The 24,718-nt window shown below is 33.9% G+C and overlaps 3 protein-coding genes across 13 annotated transcripts in view; 2 read left to right on the top strand and 1 right to left on the bottom strand.

Annotated features, from left to right (window-relative positions):
* Smash (smallish) overlaps window positions 1-7,348 on the top strand; it is a 61,376-nt gene extending 54,028 nt beyond the window's left edge. For 2 of the 4 annotated variants that reach the window (XM_077405227.1, XM_077405229.1), the window contains 11 exons: window positions 1,247-1,567; window positions 1,652-1,879; window positions 1,996-2,360; window positions 2,559-2,943; window positions 3,376-3,432; window positions 3,931-4,253; window positions 4,468-4,708; window positions 4,973-5,172; window positions 5,465-5,637; window positions 5,704-5,868; window positions 6,172-7,348. In XM_077405227.1, the coding sequence (XP_077261353.1) occupies window positions 1,247-1,567; window positions 1,652-1,879; window positions 1,996-2,360; window positions 2,559-2,943; window positions 3,376-3,432; window positions 3,931-4,253; window positions 4,468-4,708; window positions 4,973-5,172; window positions 5,465-5,637; window positions 5,704-5,868; window positions 6,172-6,194 (2,481 nt within the window). In that variant the 3' untranslated portion in view covers window positions 6,195-7,348. Of the gene's footprint in view, window positions 1-1,246; window positions 1,568-1,651; window positions 1,880-1,995; window positions 2,361-2,558; window positions 2,944-3,375; window positions 3,433-3,930; window positions 4,254-4,467; window positions 4,709-4,972; window positions 5,173-5,464; window positions 5,638-5,703; window positions 6,010-6,171 lie in introns of all 4 variants that reach the window. The other 2 variants (XR_013256809.1, XM_077405228.1) reach the window with 2 other exon arrangements.
* Window positions 7,349-8,034: 686 nt separating this feature from the next.
* On the top strand, window positions 8,035-15,346 carry LOC143896984 (uncharacterized). Of its 4 annotated transcripts, XM_077405232.1 has the most exons (7): window positions 8,035-8,187; window positions 8,641-10,420; window positions 10,683-11,794; window positions 12,083-12,229; window positions 12,476-12,626; window positions 12,846-13,046; window positions 14,727-15,346. In XM_077405232.1, exons 2-7 carry the CDS (start codon window positions 8,653-8,655, stop codon window positions 14,807-14,809), a joined length of 3,462 nt encoding a protein of 1,153 aa, XP_077261358.1. In that variant the 5' UTR covers window positions 8,035-8,187; window positions 8,641-8,652; the 3' UTR covers window positions 14,810-15,346. The 4 variants fall into 4 exon arrangements, with proteins under 4 accessions (XP_077261358.1, XP_077261356.1, XP_077261359.1 ...); XM_077405230.1 differs by having other exon boundaries at window positions 8,051-10,420; XM_077405233.1 differs by having other exon boundaries at window positions 8,052-10,420; window positions 12,083-12,196; window positions 14,727-15,183.
* On the bottom strand, window positions 15,168-24,212 carry LOC143896985 (insulin-degrading enzyme-like). 5 transcript variants are annotated; one of them, XM_077405235.1, is made up of 14 exons: window positions 24,060-24,212; window positions 21,760-21,959; window positions 20,533-21,033; window positions 20,175-20,377; window positions 19,581-19,829; window positions 19,064-19,453; window positions 18,557-18,666; window positions 18,287-18,431; window positions 17,866-17,976; window positions 17,671-17,797; window positions 17,343-17,549; window positions 16,636-16,928; window positions 16,225-16,434; window positions 15,168-16,070 (listed from the first exon to the last, which is right to left on the bottom strand). In XM_077405235.1, exons 1-14 carry the CDS (start codon window positions 24,131-24,133, stop codon window positions 15,831-15,833), a joined length of 3,060 nt encoding a protein of 1,019 aa, XP_077261361.1. In that variant the 5' UTR covers window positions 24,134-24,212; the 3' UTR covers window positions 15,168-15,830. The 5 variants fall into 5 exon arrangements, with proteins under 5 accessions (XP_077261361.1, XP_077261362.1, XP_077261364.1 ...); XM_077405236.1 differs by lacking the exon at window positions 24,060-24,212 and adding an exon at window positions 23,362-24,008; XM_077405238.1 differs by lacking the exon at window positions 24,060-24,212 and adding an exon at window positions 23,646-24,008.
* Window positions 24,213-24,718: the final 506 nt, after the last annotated feature.

Below are 24,718 nucleotides of genomic sequence, written 5' to 3'. Positions count from 1 at the left end.
CTTTTACTGATCGCGCATCGCCGCAACAAATTATTTTTTTGCAATATTCCACGTTAAAATATTCCACAAAACAAAACGCCATGCGAAGATTTTGCAATAATCTGCATTCAGTAATTAAGATTACGCGAAGTAATATGTTCCTTTCCACGAGTATTCGAAGAATCCGCTATAGACGAGAGACGGCTGTGTGCGAGAGAATACGAGGGATCTCTCGATCGTAAATTGTCGTTATTCGGGTCATCGCCCAAAATCAGTGCTCCTCGAGTTCGCGTCGATTGATATCGCAATGTCGCGCCTCGGTACGTTTTCATAAAGGCGCGTCAAATCGCGGTGAAAAGCGCACGTGATTGCGGAGACTCATCGGAGACGTGTAACTATTACGCAACGTGCGTCGACCTGGTAAAATGCGCCCGCGTATTCCCACACCAGGAATTTCACACCTGGTACGCGCGAGACATTCTCCCGACGGTTTTTTTTTCTTTTCGCGCAACCGCTACATACGTGCTGGGAAAATATGCCGATCACAATTGTCGGTGAAATACGGCGTCGAAGTGCATTATATTATGTCATTTAACGATTGCGTCATCCGCGAACGGGGATGCACGAGCCTCAAATATCTCGGAGAGCATAATCGCAACTTGAAAATGTCGCAATACGATTACTTGTCGTTAGAATTTTTTTTTTTTTTTTAAGTGATCTCGCACTTATCTTGCGTTAACTAACGAGTTCTCTGACGCTCTCTCTCTCTCTCTCGCTTTTGTACATAGCCGCTAAAGTTGATATATGTATATTACGAAACATTTTTCCATAGGCACTTCTCAAATAATCGCTAGGATAATTAGAAACCGAGAGGCGAGTCGCGATATTTTTCAATTACACAATTTAATCGTCGTAATGTCGCAGTGTCACATTTATCCTCGCGTCACGATTACCCTAATTATTTAATTAATTAGTATCAAAAAAACATATATTCTTTTTACATATCCTTAGGACGTTAATTAGCCCGTCGAGAGATATACGTTTGTATCCTTGAGCACTAATGAGCGCGGTCGAAATACCGAGGAAAGACGATTTTGTCCTTTTAATCAGAATTCATCCGTCTCCGATCTTCGCGGATTTGAGAAACCCTATTTCGAACCATCATCCGTCGATTTGCATAGAATGTAGCGTTGCAAAATCTTGGCACACGGCGCGCGATACTGCATTTTACATGCCTCGGCTACACCACGACTCGTCGTCCCCTCAGGAACGGATCGTTATCGAGAAAGCGGACCAAGAGGAGGAGACGGCCGCCGCTGCGAATCGCCCGGCGGCTCCCGCAGTCGAGCACAAGCGGCAGGAAACGACGGAGACGTCGACGAGCGTCGGAATGCCCGCCGTCGCTGTCGTCACCATAAAGAAGTGCGACGTCGACGTCGACGTGCACGACGCGCCCAACGCTACGGTCGCCACGCCGACCGCCGACCATCCGCTGGAACGACCGACGAACTTGAACTTAGCCAAGCAGGAAGTTGGTTTGGTCGACGCACTGAACATCCCGAGTCCAGCCTCGCCGATTTCCAAACAAGTTAGTTGCAAAATCACATTCATCTCTTTTGCACAATGTATAATTTCATGGGACAATTTATAAACGTTCTTTGTTAATTTATAGATTCTACCGCTAACTCTGTCCAACGACGAGGAGATAATCGCCGATCAACCTTTCCTTCTGAGTCCGCCGACGAGCGTGGAACCCCCGAAGGAGAAACCACCGCCGCCTCCGGTGGACGTCAGCGATGATGAGAATCCTGCTCCGGAGCCGCTCAAGAGATTAAACTCCACTCGCAGAATAAAGAAAGAGCTGCGCACGAGACGCTCCGATTTCCTCGGTATTGAAGGGGTAAGCGCGAAAATCCATCTACTATATAGTTTCTATACTCTTCTCAGTTGCTTCAAAAATAATCGATTTAACTAACAGATTTATACGAGCGTTCTCGACGTCGATTTTGTTAATAGCAGGTCAACGACGACGATCTCGAACCTGAGTTGACGCTGACGAAACCACCGGACATGGCGGCGATTCTTGCCGAGGAGAGACGCATCGAACAACTCCATCGTCGCTCGTACGATACCGACAGTAACTACGAGCAAGATTCGAGCCACGAGAGAGATTCCGGGGTGGAATTAGGACACGTGGAGGACTGGGCGAAACAGCCTGTTAGCCCTGACATGTCGCAGCACAGCAGACAGAGCAGCGAGCCTTTCGGCGCCAGTGTGACTTCCTCCGAGGAGGACGAAATCACAAAGAAAGAGCGGGAGATCATCGAGGTTCTCGAGAAGGAGGAACAGTGGCGATATGGCGATAATCGCGAATATAACAGGTACGGATAAATTATCAGGCACGCAATTTTTTTGCTATTTCCTTTTGCGGATATAAATGTTCAAAAGAGACGTATCTTTTTAAAAAATATATCTAAAAGATCTTGAGTTTTTTTCAAATATCTTTTTTATTTGTTAAAAGAACGCTTGATTTATATTGGGGACGGATAAATCATCAAATACATTGTTCGATGCCATAGTGACTTAGGGGAGAGACTTGCCCACAAACTGCGTGAACTCGAGGAAGAGAAGATGCAGCTGGAGAGGGAGGCGATAATGCGCTGCAATGAGGACGCGTTTCGCAAGAGGGACGACAACGCACGTAAGCAGGAAGATGCTTCCTCACACGAGCAACCGCAACAGCAACACGATGAGACAGCGAAACAGCGGGAGATCCAGACGCGAACGATGGAGGAGGAAGCGAAGTACGTCGGAGACAAGCGAAAGGACGAGGAGCTTGAGACGCAGTCGGAACAACTGAGGATGCAGAACGAGATCGAGGAGAAAGAGCGGCGAGTCGCTGATGCGTGTCGCAAGGAGGAGATGCGCATCCGAACGATGGAAAGTCAAATTCGCGAGCAAGAGGTAAGGCAAATCCTTCGGTTTTACATTCTTCGAACGCGAGACTAACGAGGAAAAAGAGGCTGATTTTATAAGTAGATAGTGAATTTATAGAACGAGGTACCTATTATCTTCCGAATATATTCTTTCTATGACATTTCTGCCAATAATTTTTGTTTTCCCCGGGGAAACTTGAAACTATGCACAAATTTCTTCTAGCCGAGGCACGCATTTTTAACCGGCGATAGCTTGGAAATATTATCCTTGGGGCAATGTTATCTTGATTCTCGTCAATGTCTCTATCCGATCGTATTACTTTTATTTATATATTGAGAAATTGCGCGGCAGTTATTATTGCAGCATTGCCCGAAGGATTCGATCGGTTCAGTAGTATGGTGCAAATCAAGTATATAGCGTAGTGTAAATATTGATAGAGGGATTGCTAATTATTCGCAGAGCAAGGCATTGGTCGGTGCTGGGTTGAGCAACAACGAAGATGAATTCCCTTCCGGGGTAAGACAACAGTTGTCTTCACCACTGTTTTAGTCGCTTTGTTTGCACGGAACTTTTACATATATAAATGATCGTATAGAAATTCTGTGCATCCCTTTATTACTATCCCTTTTATATTTCTTTCGGACATTTCAACTAATCTCAGCTTAATTCGATATGATCTCTTTGAATATGTTAATAATATGTAAAACTCACGCGAATAGATTACTCACATAAGAGACGTATTTAATTTTTTATTATTATATTTGCTAAAACGTATAAGTTCTATCGTGAAGGTAACAAATAAAAATTAAAAATGGTTTGAGCTAAATGTATTTATTTATGAATTTCGAAAATATCTAGAGTTTTTGCTGTTTTAATAATAAATGCTTTTATTTAAGAAAAAAATAACTAGAATTAACGCGATAGAAACATTCATGTTTAGTATTTTAAACGTGCATGTGAAGAGATAATAAATGCAATCGTAAAGATATATTATATTATATATTATCCTTTTAGGAAGTGCTACGAGTAGAAAGGGAACTTCTGCAATTGGAGCAGGAAGAATTAAAGAGACAACGCAATAATTTGGCCTATCGCGAGCAGAAGCAGCTTAGGTTGGCAGAACAGTTACAAGAACAGTGGAAATCCTTGCAAGATGTCGCGCAGAATTCTGTTAAAAACACGCAACAATACAAATATCACACGCCCGCAGTAAATTATAGATCTTCGATGCCAAACTTGCAATTTCAAGACGCGCCAAGAAGGAGACCGCCACCACCACCGATTCCACTTTCTAAACCACGTATGCTAGATCAGAGACAAAGAGATGTTACAATCAGGTAAATACGATAATAAATCGTATTGTACACTGGTACCTATTATTATATTAAATTTCCCTGAACTATATAATAAGTGTTAATTAAATTATATCTAAATTAAAATAAAATCTTTTTATATGACTTTTTATATGATAATAAGACGAATTATCAGGTAAGACGGAACGACATGGTAATTAGTATTATTAAATTTCTTCATTTAATTGGGAATGTGTAGGAATAGCCGTATACCATCCGCGGATTCAATTCCCCAACAAGTAGACGCGTCGATTCGAGAGAGCGCATCGACAACAACACTTGGGAATCACATTGGTCAACAAATGTCCAGGCAGACCCTACAGGCATTAAGCGCAGTACCGCGTCCACGAATTGTTCAAGGTGATCAATGGGTCCAGCGAAGAAAGAGTGACGTGCCAAGAGGTGCTCACGATGTGAACTATCAACATTGGATTATTCAAGTGCGTATTAGAATTATTTCTATTAATTGGCATATATATAAATATTATTTTCTGTATATAATCCTTTTAAAGACATGTTAAATTTATTACCAAAAGTTTGTTGAAAACTAAATAATTTATTATTTCTGAAATAAGATTTTATTTTTATTAATTTTTATTAAGATTTAATTTTTCAGTTATTCTAATTTTTATCAAATATTCAGTTATTCTATTAAATTTCTAATAGAATCAAATGCTTGTCTTATCTCAACTGTTTCTCGACAGGAAGCGGAACAAAGGAGGATTAATGAGAGAAACCAACGATCACCGGCGCGAAAATCTCAACCGCATGTAACTGGCACTTCCGTACCGTATAACGCTCCAATTCGGACAGGTAGCAAACCGCTACCCGATTCTATCATACAAACTCTAACACAAAGGGTACAGAATAAAACGCAGGAGAAACCTCTTTTAACAAGGCGAAGGTACATTTAATTAATAATCGAAAGTTTACGAAAAAAAATTATTTTACAAACTATGTATGTTATAATATATGCTATAAATTGATACTCATTTTTCAGTAATAATACATAAAAAAAGCAAAATTTTTTAATAACCAAAAATAATATATATTCTCTAAATTTTTGTTTATATTTGAACTTTCTCTCTCTCTCTCTCTCTCTCTCTCTCGCTCTCTCTCTCTCTCTCTCTCTCTCTCTCATCTAGACTTTCTTTTCAAAATTTTTATAATTTATGGAAATTTTCTTCTTTTCACAGGCCGGAGCAAGTTCTCAATCAAGAACATTTGACGGTGCAACATCAATCGCCACAATACACACTGCAGTCTCAAAAGACACAACACGCGCCAATCGCGAATAACAACGGGAATCAGGAAAAAATGCTGAGCGTGAGCGGAAAGAAGAAGTGTTCGCATTGCGGAGAAGAATTAGGTAATATTAATAGGCTAAAATTAAAACGTTCTTTCATCGTTATAAATATCCTTGCGATATCCTTAGGTCGAGGCGCCGCGATGATAATCGAGAGTCTACGATTGTTTTATCATATGGAATGCTTCAAGTGTTGCGTGTGCCACGTGCGTCTTGGCGATGGATTGATGGGAACGGACGTGCGTGTCCGAAATCATAAGCTCCACTGCCATAACTGCTACTCCAGTGACGACGGTACAAACATTTAATTTTTACTTAAATCGTTAAATATAATTGTACGATCGAGCACGTTTTAATTCTGAGAATATTCGATAAAATGCACATTGACCTCGAAACAACGAAAGAAAGAACGTCTTGAAAATCTTTCACGTAAAGGTAATTGCTAATATAAAATATATATAAATATACAATGTTTATTACATTAAAAGTTTTATATAATAAAAACAAAAACAATTATTAATGCGATTGTGCACGTACAAATATGCGTCTCGGAAAAATATCCCCATCTGCGAATTTACATTGCTGTCGAATTTTCAGGTGTCAAGTTCAGTTGTGTGTAGAAGCCTGGCGGTTAAACGGAATTAACGCTGATCAACTTGATTGTAATATTTTTCGGCTATATCTTGAGATCTTCATATATATAATCGACCGTTTAGTTACCCTTATTTAAAAGTGTCATGTCGACACACGACTTAAAATGAAATGCGTAAACATAGTTTTTTGACAGGTCAAATAAGAAGAGGAAACGTTATCGCTGTCCGTCGCGCGGTATATTATTTTCTGTATTTTTTATTTAAGGTAGTGAGTTCACATATGTATGCAATACTGTTACTACCAACTAACACGAATCATACGCAAAGGATGTATATAAGATGTATTTATATGTAATTAGTATAGTGATAAGAAATCATAATTGTTGAGATGGTTTAACTGTGGAATGTGTAACTGGCGTCACTTTACTGACGCTGTATATTTTTGTAATATAGTTCTCGTACTATTTATACCAGGTATATCTATTTTACAACGGTTATAACAGAATGCGCGCGACTTTTTCTCAAGCGAAGTCTTCGATTTCTTTTTCGATCTTTTTTTTTTCTTCGGAAGCGAGAATAGCGAGGTTGAGGTCTCCGCCGAGATAATCAAACTTGGCTCGCTTTGCGAAGTGGCCGATAGTTACGAACAGTAGCGGATCTAGCAATATGCTAACGTAGTTCAAGCTTCAGGAAAATATCGAGAGACTCATCCTGACCATGGTTGTATATACAACCGTGCTCCTGACGGAAAGATGTGTGCCAATGTCACTTTTTGACTTGAAGTTTTTATTTTGTTTTCTTATAAACTTTAAAAATTTATTTTGTCAAATAATGTCGATCGAGACAAGGTCTATGTTAATTATATATTTTTTTTATGTGTATCCTTATTTCTAAAATATGACGACCTAAGTATTCCTTGTGTTAATTAAATTACGCCTACGGATCGAGCTCTTTTTAAAAGACACCCGTAGGAATATTAGTTTTAAATCCGGCAAGAACGTAGATCCGCTATTGCGAATCAAAATGCAATTCGTATCGGCACTTCCGCACGCGAGTCTCTCAATCGCTTCTCGCAATTGTGTCGAAGACGTGGTTACATTGTGAAATATTGTAACATACGCGTCTCGTGTTATTAACGTAATTTTATATTATCGAAGAGAATAAATATAAAACAAATATGGGATCGTTGTTTTGTAAAAATTTCCTACCTGTTCTATAAACTTTTCCCTCAAGCGAATCTTAAAATAACCGATATTTTACTGAAATTCAAATTGTAGTGGTTTTATTTAAAATAAAAACATAGATGTATACAATAGACTGGAACATTGCTATTGAGAGCTGTATACATACATACATACGGAAGATCTATAGGACAGAGATATGCTTGTGCTGGGACACTTTTCTTGCCTATAATTGTGTACATTTTTGGGGAGAAAAAAAGGTGGGGAAACAAGGGGAAGCATCCCAGCAAGAGCATATACTTTTGTCCTTTAGAAGTTTAGATCTTCCGTAGAGCTCTACAGCTAATGTTCAGTCTATTATATACGTCAATACGTCTGTAAAAATGAATTTTATTAATCAAGTTAAGCGCCAGCGGAAGCAATAAACTTTCCAATAAATGTGACACAGTAACTACTTTGGCCAACTTTGGCCGAGCTCCGATTAACTTCATTTATTGACGATTAAGAATTTTCTTTCATATATCAATTAATAAATCTAATTAGCAGTAATTTCTTCAATTAAAAAAATAGCAATCAATAAAATTCTAATAACACAGATACGTTAATTAATCTCTTGCATCTCTTCATCCCCTTCCTCTCTTTCTTTTCACGTTGGAGAGAAAAAGAGAAAAGAATAAAACAGTCAACAGTGCAAGAAGTTCAGAAAGAACAGTCAAGAACAGTTGGGAGTTGGGAGACCGCCAGCGCGACGTAATTACGTCTTTCGTTAATTTCACTATTTATTCGTATTTCGTGTGAAGTAACGCAGATATTCTCGATCAAGGAGATTTTTTTCCCACGTATGTATCTCAGAGTTGTATGGAACACATCAAAAAGACTCGAGATTGCCAACGGAGTGACGAATTGTCGAGAGTGCTCGAGAGGTGCCGTTTTTGAGGTTAAAAGATCGTTCTTTCGAGATAATAAATATCTTATTTAGAAGCTACGGATTATCTTTCACGGAGTCTGCCTTTCCTGCGAAGGACACGCTGTAACGTCTCTCGCTCGGGATTGTCATTTCGTTTTGTTACTGAGAACCTTTATCACGGTTTGATTCCACATATGCTTGTGTTACACGATCGAGTATGGCCATTCTAACCTCAAATATTTCTATGATAAATTATTACAATTTTTCGAATGACGATTCAATTGCCCTTTTTGCTCGCGAAGACACGCGACAGCAGCGAGTTTCCTCCAAACCGATGGGAAAGTCTGTACGCCCTTACCCATTTGCCATTTAATGCTTTTTCAAGTGGTGCACCGCCATGTGTTCCCACGAGACTGTCGCGTGGGAAATCACGGACAACTTCGTCGCGGACAGAATGATCGACAACTCCCTGATACACAAATTGAGGCCGTCGCGGAAGATACGAAGGAGTACGAAGGCGCTCAACGCCGAAATAAGAAAACATTGCGGCGTGAAGGATTACAGACACTATACGGAATTGAAGACCGGTGTCCTGCGAAATTTGGCACACGACACCGACACCGGCAACAGCAGCAGCCTCACCGACGTCGACTACGATATTATATACAGCTCTCCGTCGAAACGGGCCAAATATGTGGCCAAGAATTCTGTGAGATACAGTTTTACCAGCGAAGAAGAGTGCAAAGGATATAAAAAGACCAGCGTCAAGGCGAAGAGCGGAGGTAGGAGCACAGAAAGAAGAGTACAAACTAGAAAATCACCGCAAGTAAAGTATACTAAAAAATGTATTGATGTAGGCTGGCAAGAAGTTACAAAGAAAAGCGGTAGCACATCGCACTTGCGTACAAATATCTTGGATAATGAAGGAATGGTTTTGAAGGATAATGATTATTGTCATTTTATGACTGAATCTAGTAAGCAATCTCTTTCCCCACGACTCCGTTCCCAAAACAGTACATCTAGAACAATGAAATATATAAATGAACACATGAGACAGAATCATGAAGACACTAATGCAGTGAAAAATAAATTAAGTTCCAAAAATAATACGATATCCAATAAGACAAAATCTGTACGTGGAAAAAAGGTACAGAATAACAAAAACCAAAATGCGACAATGAATGAATCAAATACTACATTTAATTCACATGATTCACATCGTCAACCGTCTCTGTCTCGATCAACTTTAGAAAATAGCAATGATTTTGATAATGAAACAAATACCCTTGTCCAATCAGAAGATAACGATGGCAACGAATTAACAAGTAATGGAAGCTCGATGAACACAAAGAGTTATGGCAATACGTGTGCGAATCACAAATCAGAATTGTTAAAAAATGTTAAAAGGAACTTGGTATTGGTACTAGAGAAAATCGATACTACGAATAATAATAAAGATATTGAAACACATAAAAGTCTAAAAGATAGATCGAATAATGATCAATTACTTCCAGCTACCATAAGTTTAGATCGACACAGTACGTCATTAAGGAACACGGGACCTAATATGCCTGAGATAAATGATTTGTCATCGGATACTTCATTGTTGGACCACCAAAAAGATTCAGGAATCGATGAAGATTCACAAGATAGAATTGTCAAGATTAAAAGATCTAATAAGATTGCAACAAGTCGCAATATAGAAGAAAATGCGGAGAAAATATCTATTTCTCCAGAACTAAAGAAGAATGACGAAGTAATCGAAACAGCAAAAGATTGTAAGGAAGCTGAAAAGGATGTACATTTGAAATTTAGCAACGAAATTTTAAGAGACCAAATCAGCAAAAAAGAGAAGGAGCCTTCCAGAGAAGAAAAAATGAAAAATTCTTCCCAAACAATTCAGAGTGATATAAACATGGATATAAATCAGGAAGATAAAGAAGATGAACATTTTGCAAAAACAGAACATTCAAATAATATTCAAAACCAACAATTGCTACATCCTAAACGAGATTGTATGAAAAATGCTAATTCCGAACCTTGCAATCATATACAAACAGAAGAAGATCATAGAAAAGTAAGGAAGTCCTCTGAAGAAGAAGAAATATCCCTTGAATTAAATAAAATCGATAAGGATACAGAGGTTTTTTCAATTAATTGCGAAGGTAAGACACATTTTTTGAAATTAGAAAATTTGTGCGATATTCAAAAGCAGCAACTGCTATTTCCTAAGAAATGTTATGTAAAAGATACAGTAAATCGAGAAAGTATTTGCACACCCAGTTTTCTTACAATAACTTTATTCGAAGGCATAACACATAAGTACAAATTGTCTAATAAGTAATTTATAACATACAGTATATGAATGTGTAAATACTTTTTTGATTCATCGTATATATGTGAAATTTTATTTTAGTTACATTTTAGGCGAAGGTAAAAGACAAACAGACGAAGATAAAGAAGAAAAAAATTTCCCTCAATTAAATAAAACTGATAAGGACGCAAAGACGCATTTAATAAATCAGGAAGACAAAATTTGCATGAACCTAGATAATACACATGATGTACAAAAGCAGCAAATATTACCTAAAGTTATGCATACTGAAATTCTCCATAAAAAATACAAGATAATAAATAAGAAAGATAATGATGTCAAGAGTGATATTGAGACAATTGATAATATTAATATTAATACGGACATCACCAATAAATGTGCTCCTATGAAAAAGCATACATTAATACATTGTCTAGATGTTATTAATCAAAATACCGATAATTGGCAAGATGCAGCAATAAATGCGGAAGAAATTGATGCACCAATAGGATTGGAAACTGATAATGAAGAGACGAATGTGAGTTATGTATCGCCTCAAACCAAAAAGCGACTTCAGCAGCAAGCAAGATTGAATTTAGTTGTGAGCAGCGATTCCAGTGAGAGCGATAATGAATATGTAACAGCTAAAACCTCGCGAAAGCATATCGACACTTCAGATACAAGTCGTTGCAGTGAAGACGACAGAAATGATGAAACCAATCACGCTTTCAAGCAAACGGACATTTCACATAACGAGAACATTTACATACCCAAAAAGGCTATAGTTCCTACAGAAGTAGCGAAATTAGAGTCAACAAATATGAAGGAAGGAATAAAGAAGAAAGCAGAATCGTTAATGAAATGTACATACGAAAATAATGATTTAATTCAATCTACGGCAAACGAAAATTTACTCAAAGAAACGCAATATTGTGAAAATGTACATAATGATGATCGAAGTAAAGATGACAGTTTTCAGTTAAGAGTTTCTGAAAATAATGTTTTGTGCAATAATGGAAAATCTGTTACTCAAGTTGAAGGACACAAACATTCTCCTTTATTAAATAAAAAGAACATGTATACCAAAAGTAATGCAAATGAAGAAATAGTGAGGACCGAGTTTGGGACAAGACATAAATCTGAACATGAGCGAAGTGTACGAGCATCAACCAATTTCTGTTCAGATACACATCTTAATATTTCTTACGAGTATAGACCATGCAATGTAAGTAAAATTATATACATGTGATATTAGAATTTTTCTTATTATATATTGATATATCTCTACATTTAAAAAAATTTTAAACGTTTAAAAAAATAATATTAAAAAAATCGAATTTTTCTTTTTCTTTCTACATTGAAATATATTTCTTGCATATAACAAGATCGAATAAGTTTTGGAATTAATGTATTTAAATTACAACTATTTTTTTTGTTGCAAATTTTGTTATTAAAAAAATATATAATTTTTAATTTACAATATTTGAAAACTAATTGATTAATTTTTTTTTAGTTACAAGAATTAGTTGAAGATCAAGGATTACTTATGGAAACAATGCCAGCAAATTTTACATTGGCCGATCTTTCTTCGGACGAAGAAGCTTTTATCTTGAACGTTCCAAGCAAGGTTTACTTTTTTTTTTATAAATCCTATAAAATGGCAAGCATTTTTATTAATGCAAACTGTTAACTTTAATTGTTACTCTTTATTTAATTATTATTTTAATCATTTCTATTAATATGTGATGCAACATATAATTATGCAACAAATTTAATTTTGTTTTTTTAAAGCAGAGATTTGTGTAACAGAAAGCAAACTTGTATAATAGAAAAGAAAAAATAGTTTAAAAAATAAAAATATTATTTTTAAATCTAATTTTTTAATTTTTAAATTATTCTATAATAGGTGATACAATGTAATTTGCAAGATCAAGTACTGACATTAAAAGAGAAGTCAATAAAATTTGGTGAAAGTAAATACAGAATCGTGCGCAAAGAAGTGGGTACTACATCTTGCATTTTTGCAACTGGTAAAAAACGGACACCTTATAAGATAAGTAAGTAGTTCGTGTCGATAAATGGTAATATTACATTTCTCATATTTAATTGTAAAACAAAAGTTAATAAGCTTCTTGAATAAATTTCTAATAGAAATATGTATAAGAAAATAAGTTATTTCTAACGGAACACGATTTTTAAAATCTTTTATCTCAGATAATATCCTTTATTGAGTGTATAAGGACTTTCTTTATAACTTATTTTATTTTATTTTGTAGTAAATATTAAAAAAATCAGTACTATTACTGTCCGAGAAAAATTGCCACGAGATTCGAGAAACACAGAAGTATCCAATTCTTATCCTACTGTTTCTTCTGTACTAAAACCAATAAAAATGAACAATCGACAAACAGATGAAGCAGATTCAAAAATGATGGAAGTTTCAAATCATAAGAAACGCAAGCGAAGAGAAAGTTCAGGTAAATGAGTTATTATATTAATTATTACAACGTACTCTCTAATAAATATATAATAATAACAATAATACTTATTCACCATACATTACACGTGTTTTTGGACATAATTTTACAATCTTTAAATTTCTTTAAATATTGCACTCATGTTTTCTCCTAACGCTTTATACTTTGCATATCTATCTTTTACACTTCATTTTTTCATACCCTATTTTCTCATTCGTGCATATTCGTGTTCTATAACATTAATTCTCTCTCTCTCTCTCTCTCACACACACGCACACACACATACACGCACGCGCGCGCGATTTCCTCAATCTCTATTCCCAATTCTCTTCCTTTCCTTAACTTACCCAACCATTCTTTAATTTCTTCCCTTGCTAATTCCCTCATTTCCTCACATTTTCACATGTACTTCACACCTCCTCTTCTATCTCATATTCTTACCGCATATTTCTCCCTCTCCATATAGTGTCTCCCTCCAATATGCTTCCTGCCCTATTTCTACTATTCAGTATATAAATATTATTACATAGCGAACTAATTATTATTGTTCTATTCAAAATCATTTGTCCAAGAATTGTGTTATCAATTAACCTTCCATCTGTATACGTGAGTCTACGGCGTCCGAACCAAAATGATATCTGCTCGTAACTGTAAAACTTAGGAGCCTGCCAGAAAATATTAAATAAATGATGTTTATCGAAATGACTATGAAATCGTCAACTACAGATGTAGACAGATGTTTCGTGAATTTTTTTAGATTAAAAAAAAATACAAGGTAGAGAAAAATAGCGTTGAACGTGACCCACGTATACACTCCGAGGGTGTAAAAAAACGGAGAGTTAAAAGTTTATTTTGTTTATTTTATGTATCGTTTTTTTCTTAAATAAGTAATTATTAATAAGAGTAAAAGATAGGCGTGCAAACTTTTTCACCCTGATCTGATATAAAAATAATATTCTTTCAGGTTCTGAAACTGAATATTTGTGATGACTGATGAAGACAGGATTAAAAGTTTTTTTTTAATTTATTGCAATTTATTTTTAAAAATTAAAAATATCAACGAAAAACGAAACTGAAAATGTTTGATTACAAAAAAAAATTTATTAAAAACATTTAATATCTGAATACTTCACATTGCATATATAATGTGTATAATTTACGTGCGCAACACATGTATATGAAGAGAAGTCACCACGCTCGGACATGAGTAGTAGGACTAAGGAGGATTACATTGCGGATATTAATGGAAATCTCTCACAATTGGATCCTAATAGAGGAATATTCTTAAATTGTATTCAATTTATCTTATCTTCATACATATCGTTTAATTTGTAATATCTAATATAATTATATAATTCATACAATATATATATATATATATAACGTTTATATTTAATTTATACATAATGAACATGTTATTTGTAAAAAAAAATAACGAAAGTTTCAAATATGAAAGGTTTATTTAGTTATTACTGTGATATTATTATGCATATTACTTACTATTTATGTTATTAATATAACAAAATAAAGGAAACGGCGGGACTTAAAAGTTGCGATTTTGACAAAAACTTTTTGTTTTTTTCAAGTTCCGCCGTTTCCTTAATTTTGCACTTTTACCTTCTTTTTTAGGTTTATCGACGACGTAATTTTATAGAGAATAAGAAATTTTTTTTGTTTCAGGCGAGCACAACAGGCGCTATAATGCCCGCCGATTTACAACTCCAGCGACGAGACCGCGGCCTTGTAACCTCCATAGTTCCTAACACAACTATTATTTAAAAAAAAAAATTTTTTCTCTTAAAATGTATAATAAAATACCCTAAAAGTTTGAAAAAGATCCATCGCATGGATTCTTCAAAAAAAATTCCAAAAGTTACCTTACTTTTTAGCTTAGCTTTGTTACACGAGACTCCCCCCTTAAGCTCGTTTTTCTGTTAAATTTTCATAAATATGTGTGTTAAATATATTATAGTTTTTTACTAAATGTACTCTTAGCTTTCTAACGTGATCTTAAAAAAGAAAAAAAGTTTGTTACATCTATAGTATGGACATCCATAATACAATGAACATGTTTCGTATTATGCAAGGATGACTCTCGAATCGTATTTTTCTTCAGGATTCTTTCATTTTTTTTTTTTCTAAAGATTCATATTACGTAATTTATATGAAGACATAACTTACACATAAATTTTTATTTTTGTGCAACACCCGAGTTTATTTATTCAATTATATAAATAAATAATAACATATAAATAATAGATATGCAAAATACTGTCACTGTAATAATTATATAAATCTTTTATATTTGAATCTTTCTGATTTGAATATATACAATCATAAAAGAAAATTCTTGATCATGTTAATTACACAAATAAAATTTACAAAATTTTGATAGCATATAATAATTATAAGATTGAATAATATAATTCTCTTTTAATAATAAACTGTATAAATATTTATGTCACAATTTGTAAATTCAATGTACGCTAGATTGTACAAAAATTAGTTACGCGATAATAAATAATTTATTAATTACTATAAAGTAATGCGTTATTTTATTTAAATGAATAGTAATTATGCATTATAAAACAAATTCATTCGCTATCATCACTTTTTTTTATAATTTATAAGAGCGTGTAAGCATATATCAAGATTTTGCAAATATTAATTATAAATATTAATAAGTAATTTATTAATTTCTAAAAAATTATGCGTCAAATTTTATATAATTAAATATATAAACAAATGTATACATTTAATTCACTAATATCTTATCAATTTTTTTTATAACTTAGAACAGCGTATGCCCTTTCTGAGAAAATATTTTTCGAACGGTTTTAATAAAGGGTATAAAGCTTGACTATGTTTAAATGATATGATATCGTCGATTTTCTTAACGGCTTCTTCGCTCGATGAATCGGCTATTTCTTCGGTTGTGTTATTAACCCAATTCTTTTCTGTTGATGATTCCGTGGATATCACATGTACTGACAGTTTATGTCGAGCTTTGCTATGTATATTTTCCTAGGGGATATAAATTAAATTTATTATTTTTTCAACCAAAGTCATTTTTCACGAAACTTATACATCATACAAAAAATCATATTCTATATATTTTCTATTTGTCTTTTCTTTTCGGTTTGAATAATATATTCTGTATTTAAAAAAAAGTAGTTACCTTACAAAAATTAAGTAATTGCTGCTGTGTTATCGTCTTTAAGTAAGCTACTTCAATATTTTCACGATCGAAGTTATATTGTTGGCTTACAATCTCATTCCAATATAAAGTGCATCGTGCACTTAACATTTTAGGTTTCTCCAGACGTAATGCAGCTAGAGCTTTCTTGTGTTCCTCAAATTGGTCTTCTGGCATAGTAGATATATGTTCCTGAAATATAATTATAGGGATATATTAATGATTCTTTAATAGAAACAGCTTTATGTTATTACATTATACATGTGGACTGTTATATTATTTGATCACAATATCATATGATATATCATGTGAGAAATTTAAATAAAGGACCATATGGTTAAATTAATCAATGTATTAACATTATATTGTTATACAAGATCCTATTATACTTACCAACATAGAATCCAGAAATGAATCGATTCGTTTTTCGACATATTGCGGATGTTTGTCACTTTGTACTATAATTCGCAAACCTTGCGCTCCACTCGTTTTACGTATACCGCTAAATACTATATAACCTAATTGCTCTTCAGTTCTTAACGTATTGAAGCAAGGTTCTGCAATAATTTGTGCTAAAAGTTCTAAAAGCATATTCGATTCCGTTGATTGTAAACCAGTTGGATGGTACACCATTGCACAAGAACTTTTATGCAACTTATTTTCCGCTTCAAATAGAAAGTGGGAACCTACAGTAATTATATATCATTATACAATACTATTACATACTATATCATAAAAAATAACTCATTAAAAGCTAGTTTCAATTTCTGAAACAAATTTTATTGCAGATAAAATGACATTAACAACAAATAATTTATTATATTTCCATATAAATATTTTTATATCAAAATTTTATATTCTTTAAATTTCTAAATATTTGTTTTCTATAAAGATTGAAATAAATTTAGTTTTTATTTTCATATTTCTTTTTACTTTCCTATAATAATCCTAGTATCAATATAAAACCATTAGAAAAATAATAAAATTCTTTATATTAATTTTCTTTATATCAAAACTATGTCCCTTAATATATAAATTAAAATTCTTTAAATATATTAATTTTTTCAAATTATTATAAGCACGATTTGTCATGCGCTTACCATCATCTAGCTTAATTTCACGATACAATAATAAATGCCTTTGTAACAAGGGTACTATGTTAGGCACTGCAGTTGTCAACTTAGATTCAATTAGTTTTAGAACATCTGTAGCTTCCGTTATAGTTACGTTACCATGTATTAAGCATTCCACATGCACTTTACTGAGAAGCTGTGGTATAAATTGTTGGAGTCTATCAACATTTAGATCTATAAATCACAGAAATTTTATATATATTATTAATAAGTACAATAATCATACTAAGGACTAAAAATAATTTTCAAGAAGGAAAAGAAAATAATTTTTAACAAAAAATATTAGTTCTCTTACACTTAGAAGTAGTAGATTCCAATAATTCATCCTTGAGCCAAACTTGCTCTGCCAACAAGACTACAAGATAATACACTGCATGTTGATAAGGTTGTTCAGCAGCGAAATTTTTCAAGCACCTGATATACTGTAAATCATATATCTATATAAATACGCTGCTTAACTAAATTAAAGAGATTGATTTGTTATACATACATTTTCCTTTAGGATTTCAAATCTCTTCGGATCAATCTTAAAATTTACCATTCGGTCCATGATTTTTTCTAACAGCACACGTTGTTTATCATCGTAACCACCTATAGCAAGCTAAAAAAATAATTAGTCTTTCTCTTGATTTATGAATGCTTTTCTTATAAAACATTAAATTAATGCTTATACATACATAAACATTACAGAAATAGAATTAGGCATATTTATTAATATTAATAGTTATAAATGAGAAATAAAATATAATTTGTGAATAACCAATATTTTACGTATACAAAATAAAATTTATTTTAAACATTACTAATATTAGTAACAAATTGAATAATAACTTATCTACATATCGCCTAAATCTATTTAAATAATATACAATATTTTATTACTGTTATTATATACATATGTATATACTCACTGTTATTCCATATTTCGAATTAGTAAGTTCCCATTGTAAACCAGCTAAATCAGCAGCATATGCATACTCATTAAGAGAGTCACGAAATAGCTGAACAAACATATGAGTCAAGTTGCAACTAAGAGGATCCATATAGGCGAACGGACTATACATAATAGACAAAACAAACGTTGTATATTGTTATGAGAAATTATTTTTCTATTACAAAAGAAAAAATTGCAGCTATTACTTCAATTCACGATGTATATCTTACAATAACTTATCACATACCTAACGAAATCAAAGATCATCCTCGCTCTCGGTACAAGAAATTCATCGTCTTTTTTATACCAAAGTCTTACAAACGATGTATCCTCCAAAATAATAGGAAATTTTTCTACCTGTAAAATTTCATCTGTTAGTATGCATAATATACAAATACAGAATGCGATAAAAATCGGCAGTACAATAGAGCAAAAGTTCTCTATGCAAAAAAACCAAAAGTGTAAAACATTTTTATCTTTCTTATATCACAATTTTTCAGCTTTGTCTTAAGTAAATTAATAATCCTTAAACACCGGCATATGATTTTATACAGTTAATGCAAAAATATATTCAAAAAGCATTTTAATATAATAATTATTATTATGTAAAAATATAAAAATATATATTATATATAAGACAGAATTTATATTCGATTCTAAAAACACATGGTTTCAGCTTCATGAAGATTCTGCTTCGAATATCACAAAGTAATACTCGGGGATCAATATTGCGAAAAATGATAATTTTAATTACCTTAGTTTGTGGCTTGATATCAAACGTAGTCGCTATAAATTCATTCTTAGAAGGCAATTTTAGATCCGTGCTATAGCCAGCGAGGTTCCACATGTCCAGCATTTTCTTGGATACTTTCTCTTTCTTATATTTAGTGCCGTACCAACTTTCGGTTTCGTTGGCTATACTTTCATACGCTTTTGCGACCACGTGAATCCTGATATTTTTCGGTGTCAGATATTCCATTATCTGCTCGATTAAGTCAGGTCGCCACTCAGTGAAAACATGTTCCGCACGCAAAACATCGTTCATGGGATATTCCTGTATCGCTTGGACCATAGAACTCACATAATTGCGAGGCAAAGATTTTTCCTTAAAACGGAAATTCATGTTCGCAATATCTCTGTATTCCTGCAAATGCAAAATCATATAACTCCATACGTAATACAGAATATTAAAATATAGAGTGTCCGGCAAATTGCAATCCTACAATCTGCCGAGCATTCTACATAAGATTGTATTTTATTTTATTAATTACATCGTAAATCCATTCGATCGGGCCTTTCAACTTCAGCATATTGATATATTGAAACATTAGTTGAACGATATCTTCGATATGCTTAATACCTTCTTCGGTTAGATCTACAACAACACTGAAGAAACTGAAACCTCTGGCGCCTAAGCGTCTTCCAGATATCAGGGAGTTACACCAACCCCTGGCCTTTAAAGCCGATAATAATGAACCCTCTCCTTCGTGTCCAAGTAAATGAGAAACGTAATGGGCAGGCTATATAAACAATATCACATAATTATGTATAATCATATGTAATATAATAATTACAATTATGTATATTAATAACTAAGAATTTTATAAGGATATTTTTAGAATTCTCGCAACTCTTTATATGTATATAAAATTTTAAGATAAAATTGCATCCACAAATACAACAGCACAAACGCACACAAACACGCATGCATCCTTATTCGCACCCTCATCCGCACTCACGCCTGCGACCATACACGCACGGACACACGTACGCACATATTATAAGAAATAATACATATAATTATATTTAAAAAGAACCAATAAATTCGTATAAAAAGTGTTAAAATGAAAAGAAAAATATATTACCGACGACCGATAATGTTGCTGCATGTCAGGTATAGGAAACGAAAGGTCTAAATTTCTTGTATCCTTTATCGGAACAATGTACCATATAGTGCGAAAGTGTTCATCCTTGAATGGATGTTCAGGCCATGTTGGAACTTGAATTTCCTTGTTTCGTACTTCACAAAAGAGATCCACTACCATGTTTTCGAGTTCATCTAAACTCTCTAAACAGAGCAATTATTCATTAAAGTTATTTCATTAATCATCATTCAGTTCGTATCTCAAAAATTAAATATTTTCAGATATATTTTACAACAGTATAAATAACATTCAAATGTTCTAAGAACAGGTCTAATCAAGAACTTGTAAATTATCATACCTTTGCCAAGAACACACAGCGACATAATATTTGCAGAATAATACTTTTCATGAAACTCTAGTAGCCTATTTCTAACATTAATGTTCTTTCGCTTCGGTATTATGTCTAATGTTTCTCTATTGCCTGTGCCAAACTTTGAATATGGATGATCTGGGCTTGCAGACGATTTATCCAATTGATCAAATCGCCAAGTGTCATTCGCCAAATTTTTCTCATGTTCTGAATTTATGGCATTTAACTCCAGCTCAGTCAAGGTCTCCGTAAAGAGAGGCGCTAAAAAAAACTGCGCAAAGCGATCTAAAGCGCCTTCTAGTTTCCCCGGAGTTATATCAAAGTAATAGGTGGTGTGATCTAAGTGTGTAGATGCATTGCTCGCACCGCCATTTTGCGACAGATATATATTGTAATCATTCTGCCGAGGATATTTCTTCGTTCCCAAGAATAACATGTGCTCGCAGAAGTGTGCTAATCCAGGTAGATCATCTGGATCGCACATGTAACCTGTAACATATTTTATCTCTAATTAATTAATTTTAAAATTGATAATTTAACAATCATTAATAGAAACATATAAATCCTTAATAATCACAAAATATGACTAAATCTGTCCAAGAAAAATTATAAACAATATTAATAGTATAGAATAACTCAGAAGAGGAGAACACCTAAACACAAACACATTAAAATATTGAATTTATATAGAAAAATATATGAAGTTATTAAGCAAAAGTCGCAGATCAAATCACAAAGATCCAGATGTTAGAGAGCACGTTAAAAGATATTAAATATATTAGACTGATAAAAAGGTCATTTATAATAAGAGAAAACAAGACCGCTATGATACACAATCGAATAAGATCGAGTTTTCGGTCTAAGCTTTAAATCTTAGGCAGCTCAATATTAATTTTTACGTATATATGTATTATTAATAATACATAATATATATTCCAACTTTTTACTGCGCGCCGATCACAGCCGGACTTGAAACGCAGCTATCGTTGGAACATTAAAACCCTTCCCTCTCCCTAATGTTCCAACGATAGCTGCGTTTCAAGTCCGGCTGTGATCGGCGCGCGGTAAAAAGTTAAATATGTCTCATTCGATGAAGGTCATTTATCTTTATATATAATTTATAATATGCGTACAATGAGTTTATAAGAAAATTCTGATAAGAACTGCTAGAAACATCAAGTATAAATAAAATAGTGATAATAATAATATGATTACCAGTATTAACGTCCATTGCAACAGCACTCTTGTCAGTTGTTGGATCGCTTATTAAAAGTACTTTCATTTTATTAGCAAGTACTAAGCCTCTGTACAATCGGTCGTCATTTTGCGATTTTATTATATCATTGTATCGCTTTTCCACTCGTTTATGAGTCGACATATTGCTCATCGAAGCCATGGATTCGGAAATATTATTTCTAGACATAAAAGAAATACAAATAATGACTTTAGGGATGCATTAATTTGTACAACACGGCTGAAAAATTTTCTAACCAAAACAAAATTGTAAAATAATTCTTGAGAGAGAGAAACGTTACAAAATATTTAATAAAATATTAATAATATCAAAGATAAAATAATATATTGAATAAAAGTATTAAAGCATAAAAAAATATATTAAATATGTATGAAAAAAAAAAAAAAAAAAAATATATATATATATATACAACACAATATATTATATAAATACAAACTATTACATGGATTATGAAGTTACATAGTCTCCGCTTTGTTAAATCGTCGAGAGAAAATATTCTCTTTGTTCAAATCATTTTTTCCTTCGATCTGCATTCTTGTTTTAGTAGACCAAGTGCAAAATAAAAATGTAGCACATTTTTGTTTATTTCTACCAACGTAGATTAACTTTAATCTCGGTTTAATTTATTTTGTTTTTACCTTTTTCTAGTTCTCTAATGCCCATTTCTACCAATGTAGATTAACTTCTAATCTCGGTTTAACTTACTCTCTTTCTATCTTTTTCTAACTTTCAGAACTAGGAAAAGATGACAGATAAGTTAAACCAAGATCAAAATTAACCTGCGTTGATAGAAATGGACATAAGAACTAGGAAAGAATAAAAGAAAGTTAAACCAAGATTAGAGTTAATCTGCATTGATAGAAATGGACATTAATCTTTCTCTCATTTCTCATTTTCTCATTTCAGTAAGATAACGGCTGATTAATAATAAGAATGAGTCGTAATAAAATACCACTAAAGAACAATGTTAACTAAAAATAGTAATATTTTTGTATGTTTCGTATATATGTTTTTTTTCTATTTTAATTTGTTAAATAATTGTTTTCTTCAAATATTAATTCTTGAGGAACCATTTGAACACACTTTTACATCTTCCATAAAGAAAGAAAGGAAAGAATTTCCTTAAAGAAAAGAATGAACCATAGCAAAAATATCTAATCGTTTTAAAACATACCCTGCCCATTACATTAACCACTTCAATTAAATAGGACAAAATATGAATGTCTGTGGCGAATATCTTAACTGCAAAACTACACGTCAAAATCAGTTTCGCTCAAGTGTAATAATTTCCTTCAAAATAAAATTAAAAGACTTTCTTTTATTTTCCCTGTAACAGGGCGAATCTCGCAGCGATTGTGACACAATTCACCGAAAGGAAAAGCAAGAAGAATCTTGTGGATTCATTGCAAGTGATATGGGGAGAAAGAAGAATGTATATAAAGGCGCGTGTATAGCCCCCAGTGCGTATTGTACAATTTACGTTACCACTCCTCAAGCTCGGGTAGCGTACGGTTGCTTGGTCAATAAATCACAACGCTATTAAAGCGACAGAGCATTCTTACTTGCAGTCACAACTCTCCGCAAAGGAGTTCTCGTCGTTCTGATAAAACGACGTCATCGTCGACGACGTGACTTCGCGTGGGACGCGACGCGATCGAAATCTACCGTTTCCTTCTCCTTTCTCTTTCACCGTTCGCCCAAATATAATTCGCACCACCGATCTCGGTGGTGGCTTCGCACGGGGGTTATAGGTTATGCGCGAACAACGCGCTCCCTCTCATACGCACGATGGGCCTCCGTAACTGGGACAAACTGAACACAACGAATTGTCACGCAACAAGATTACCTCGTAACGAAAAGAAAAATAAAAAGCGACACTGAGACAAAGGCCGAGTCACGAGTCACACGACGTTCAGGTTGAGGTTAGGTTCAGCGACGCGCCAGCACGAATTTGACCGACGGACGACGGAGAGCTCGTGGAGCCGCGACGATTCCTCGGGTTATCGTCGCGAAATCGTCGTCGACCGAAAACAAAAAATCGCGAATTCGGCGAAATCGCCAACCGTCTAACTAGGATACGTCGATTTAACGATCGATGTGCAACGATGACGCGGCGAATGACAAAGAACTTATGAGGAAACGATGGGTTCCTGTCAGGTGCGCATAGATAGATCCGCGCGTGCAGCAACGGAGCAACGACAAGTGGCGTACTCGCATTTGTGGAGACGAGACTGGAGAAACGTAGGTGTGTGTTGTGTACCTGAAAAGGAGCAGGCGAGATCGTGCAGGTAATACGAGCGGCACGAGGGATTTTAACGCGCGCGTGGCGAACATCGGAGTAAGCGAATTCGGTAGGGTCGGGTCATCCGAAGAACACGAGAAATATCCGACTTGTGCACGCGTCGATTGTAAGTCTGTTATTTACAGCTGAATTGGTTTACTGGTGTACTCGCTGCACTTAAAGCGAAATCTTATATACCATATATATATATATATATATATATATATATATATATGTGTGTGTGTGATTTGAAGTTTAGCCTGATAGCGAGGAAGGAAATTTAATTTTAGTGCAGTCCAGTGTAGATAAATAGAGAACAATAAAACACGTGTATCGGCGGAGTATCAGTGGACAACGGTTTGAAGTTAGCAGCGCGAAACCCGCGGGGATTTAATTGTAAGTCTAGTTTATGCTTATAAAGTTTTAGTATTTTTTAAATTTTTGCTTCAGTAAATCAGGATAAAATCGGAAAGAATCAATAGAATTGCCGTATTATTCAGTAAATTTATTTTATTATTTACATAGTTAATTTGATTTATTTAGTAATTATGGGTTGGCAAATAAGTTCGTTCGGTTTTTTAATCGGAGTAGGTTTACTCGTTCTGCTATCTTTTTTCTACAGCGTTATCGCACAACGC

This window comes from Temnothorax americanus, unplaced genomic scaffold, assembly GCF_048541705.1.
Source record: "Temnothorax americanus isolate GAGA-0224 unplaced genomic scaffold, ASM4854170v1 Scaffold2, whole genome shotgun sequence".
NCBI classification, from domain to species: domain Eukaryota; kingdom Metazoa; phylum Arthropoda; class Insecta; order Hymenoptera; family Formicidae; genus Temnothorax; species Temnothorax americanus.
The sequence above is the reverse complement of the archived record's forward strand: the minus strand, read 5'-3'. Positions and strand labels throughout refer to the sequence as shown.

Coding starts and splice junctions, on each gene's coding strand:
- LOC143896985 (XM_077405235.1), bottom strand. CDS start 24,133: ATGTTCGCCACGCGCGCGTTAAAATCCCTCGTGCCGCTCGTATTACCT. Junction 17,977..18,286: donor ATTCGAAATATGGAATAACA/GTGAGTATATAC, acceptor TTATTTTTTTAG/CTTGCTATAGGTGGTTACGA. Junction 16,929..17,342: donor TGAAATTAAGCTAGATGATG/GTAAGCGCATGA, acceptor TAATTACTGTAG/GTTCCCACTTTCTATTTGAA.
- LOC143896984 (XM_077405232.1), top strand. CDS start 8,653: ATGTGTTCCCACGAGACTGTCGCGTGGGAAATCACGGACAACTTCGTC. Junction 10,421..10,682: donor TTTTTCAATTAATTGCGAAG/GTAAGACACATT, acceptor GTTACATTTTAG/GCGAAGGTAAAAGACAAACA. Junction 11,795..12,082: donor ACGAGTATAGACCATGCAAT/GTAAGTAAAATT, acceptor ATTTTTTTTTAG/TTACAAGAATTAGTTGAAGA.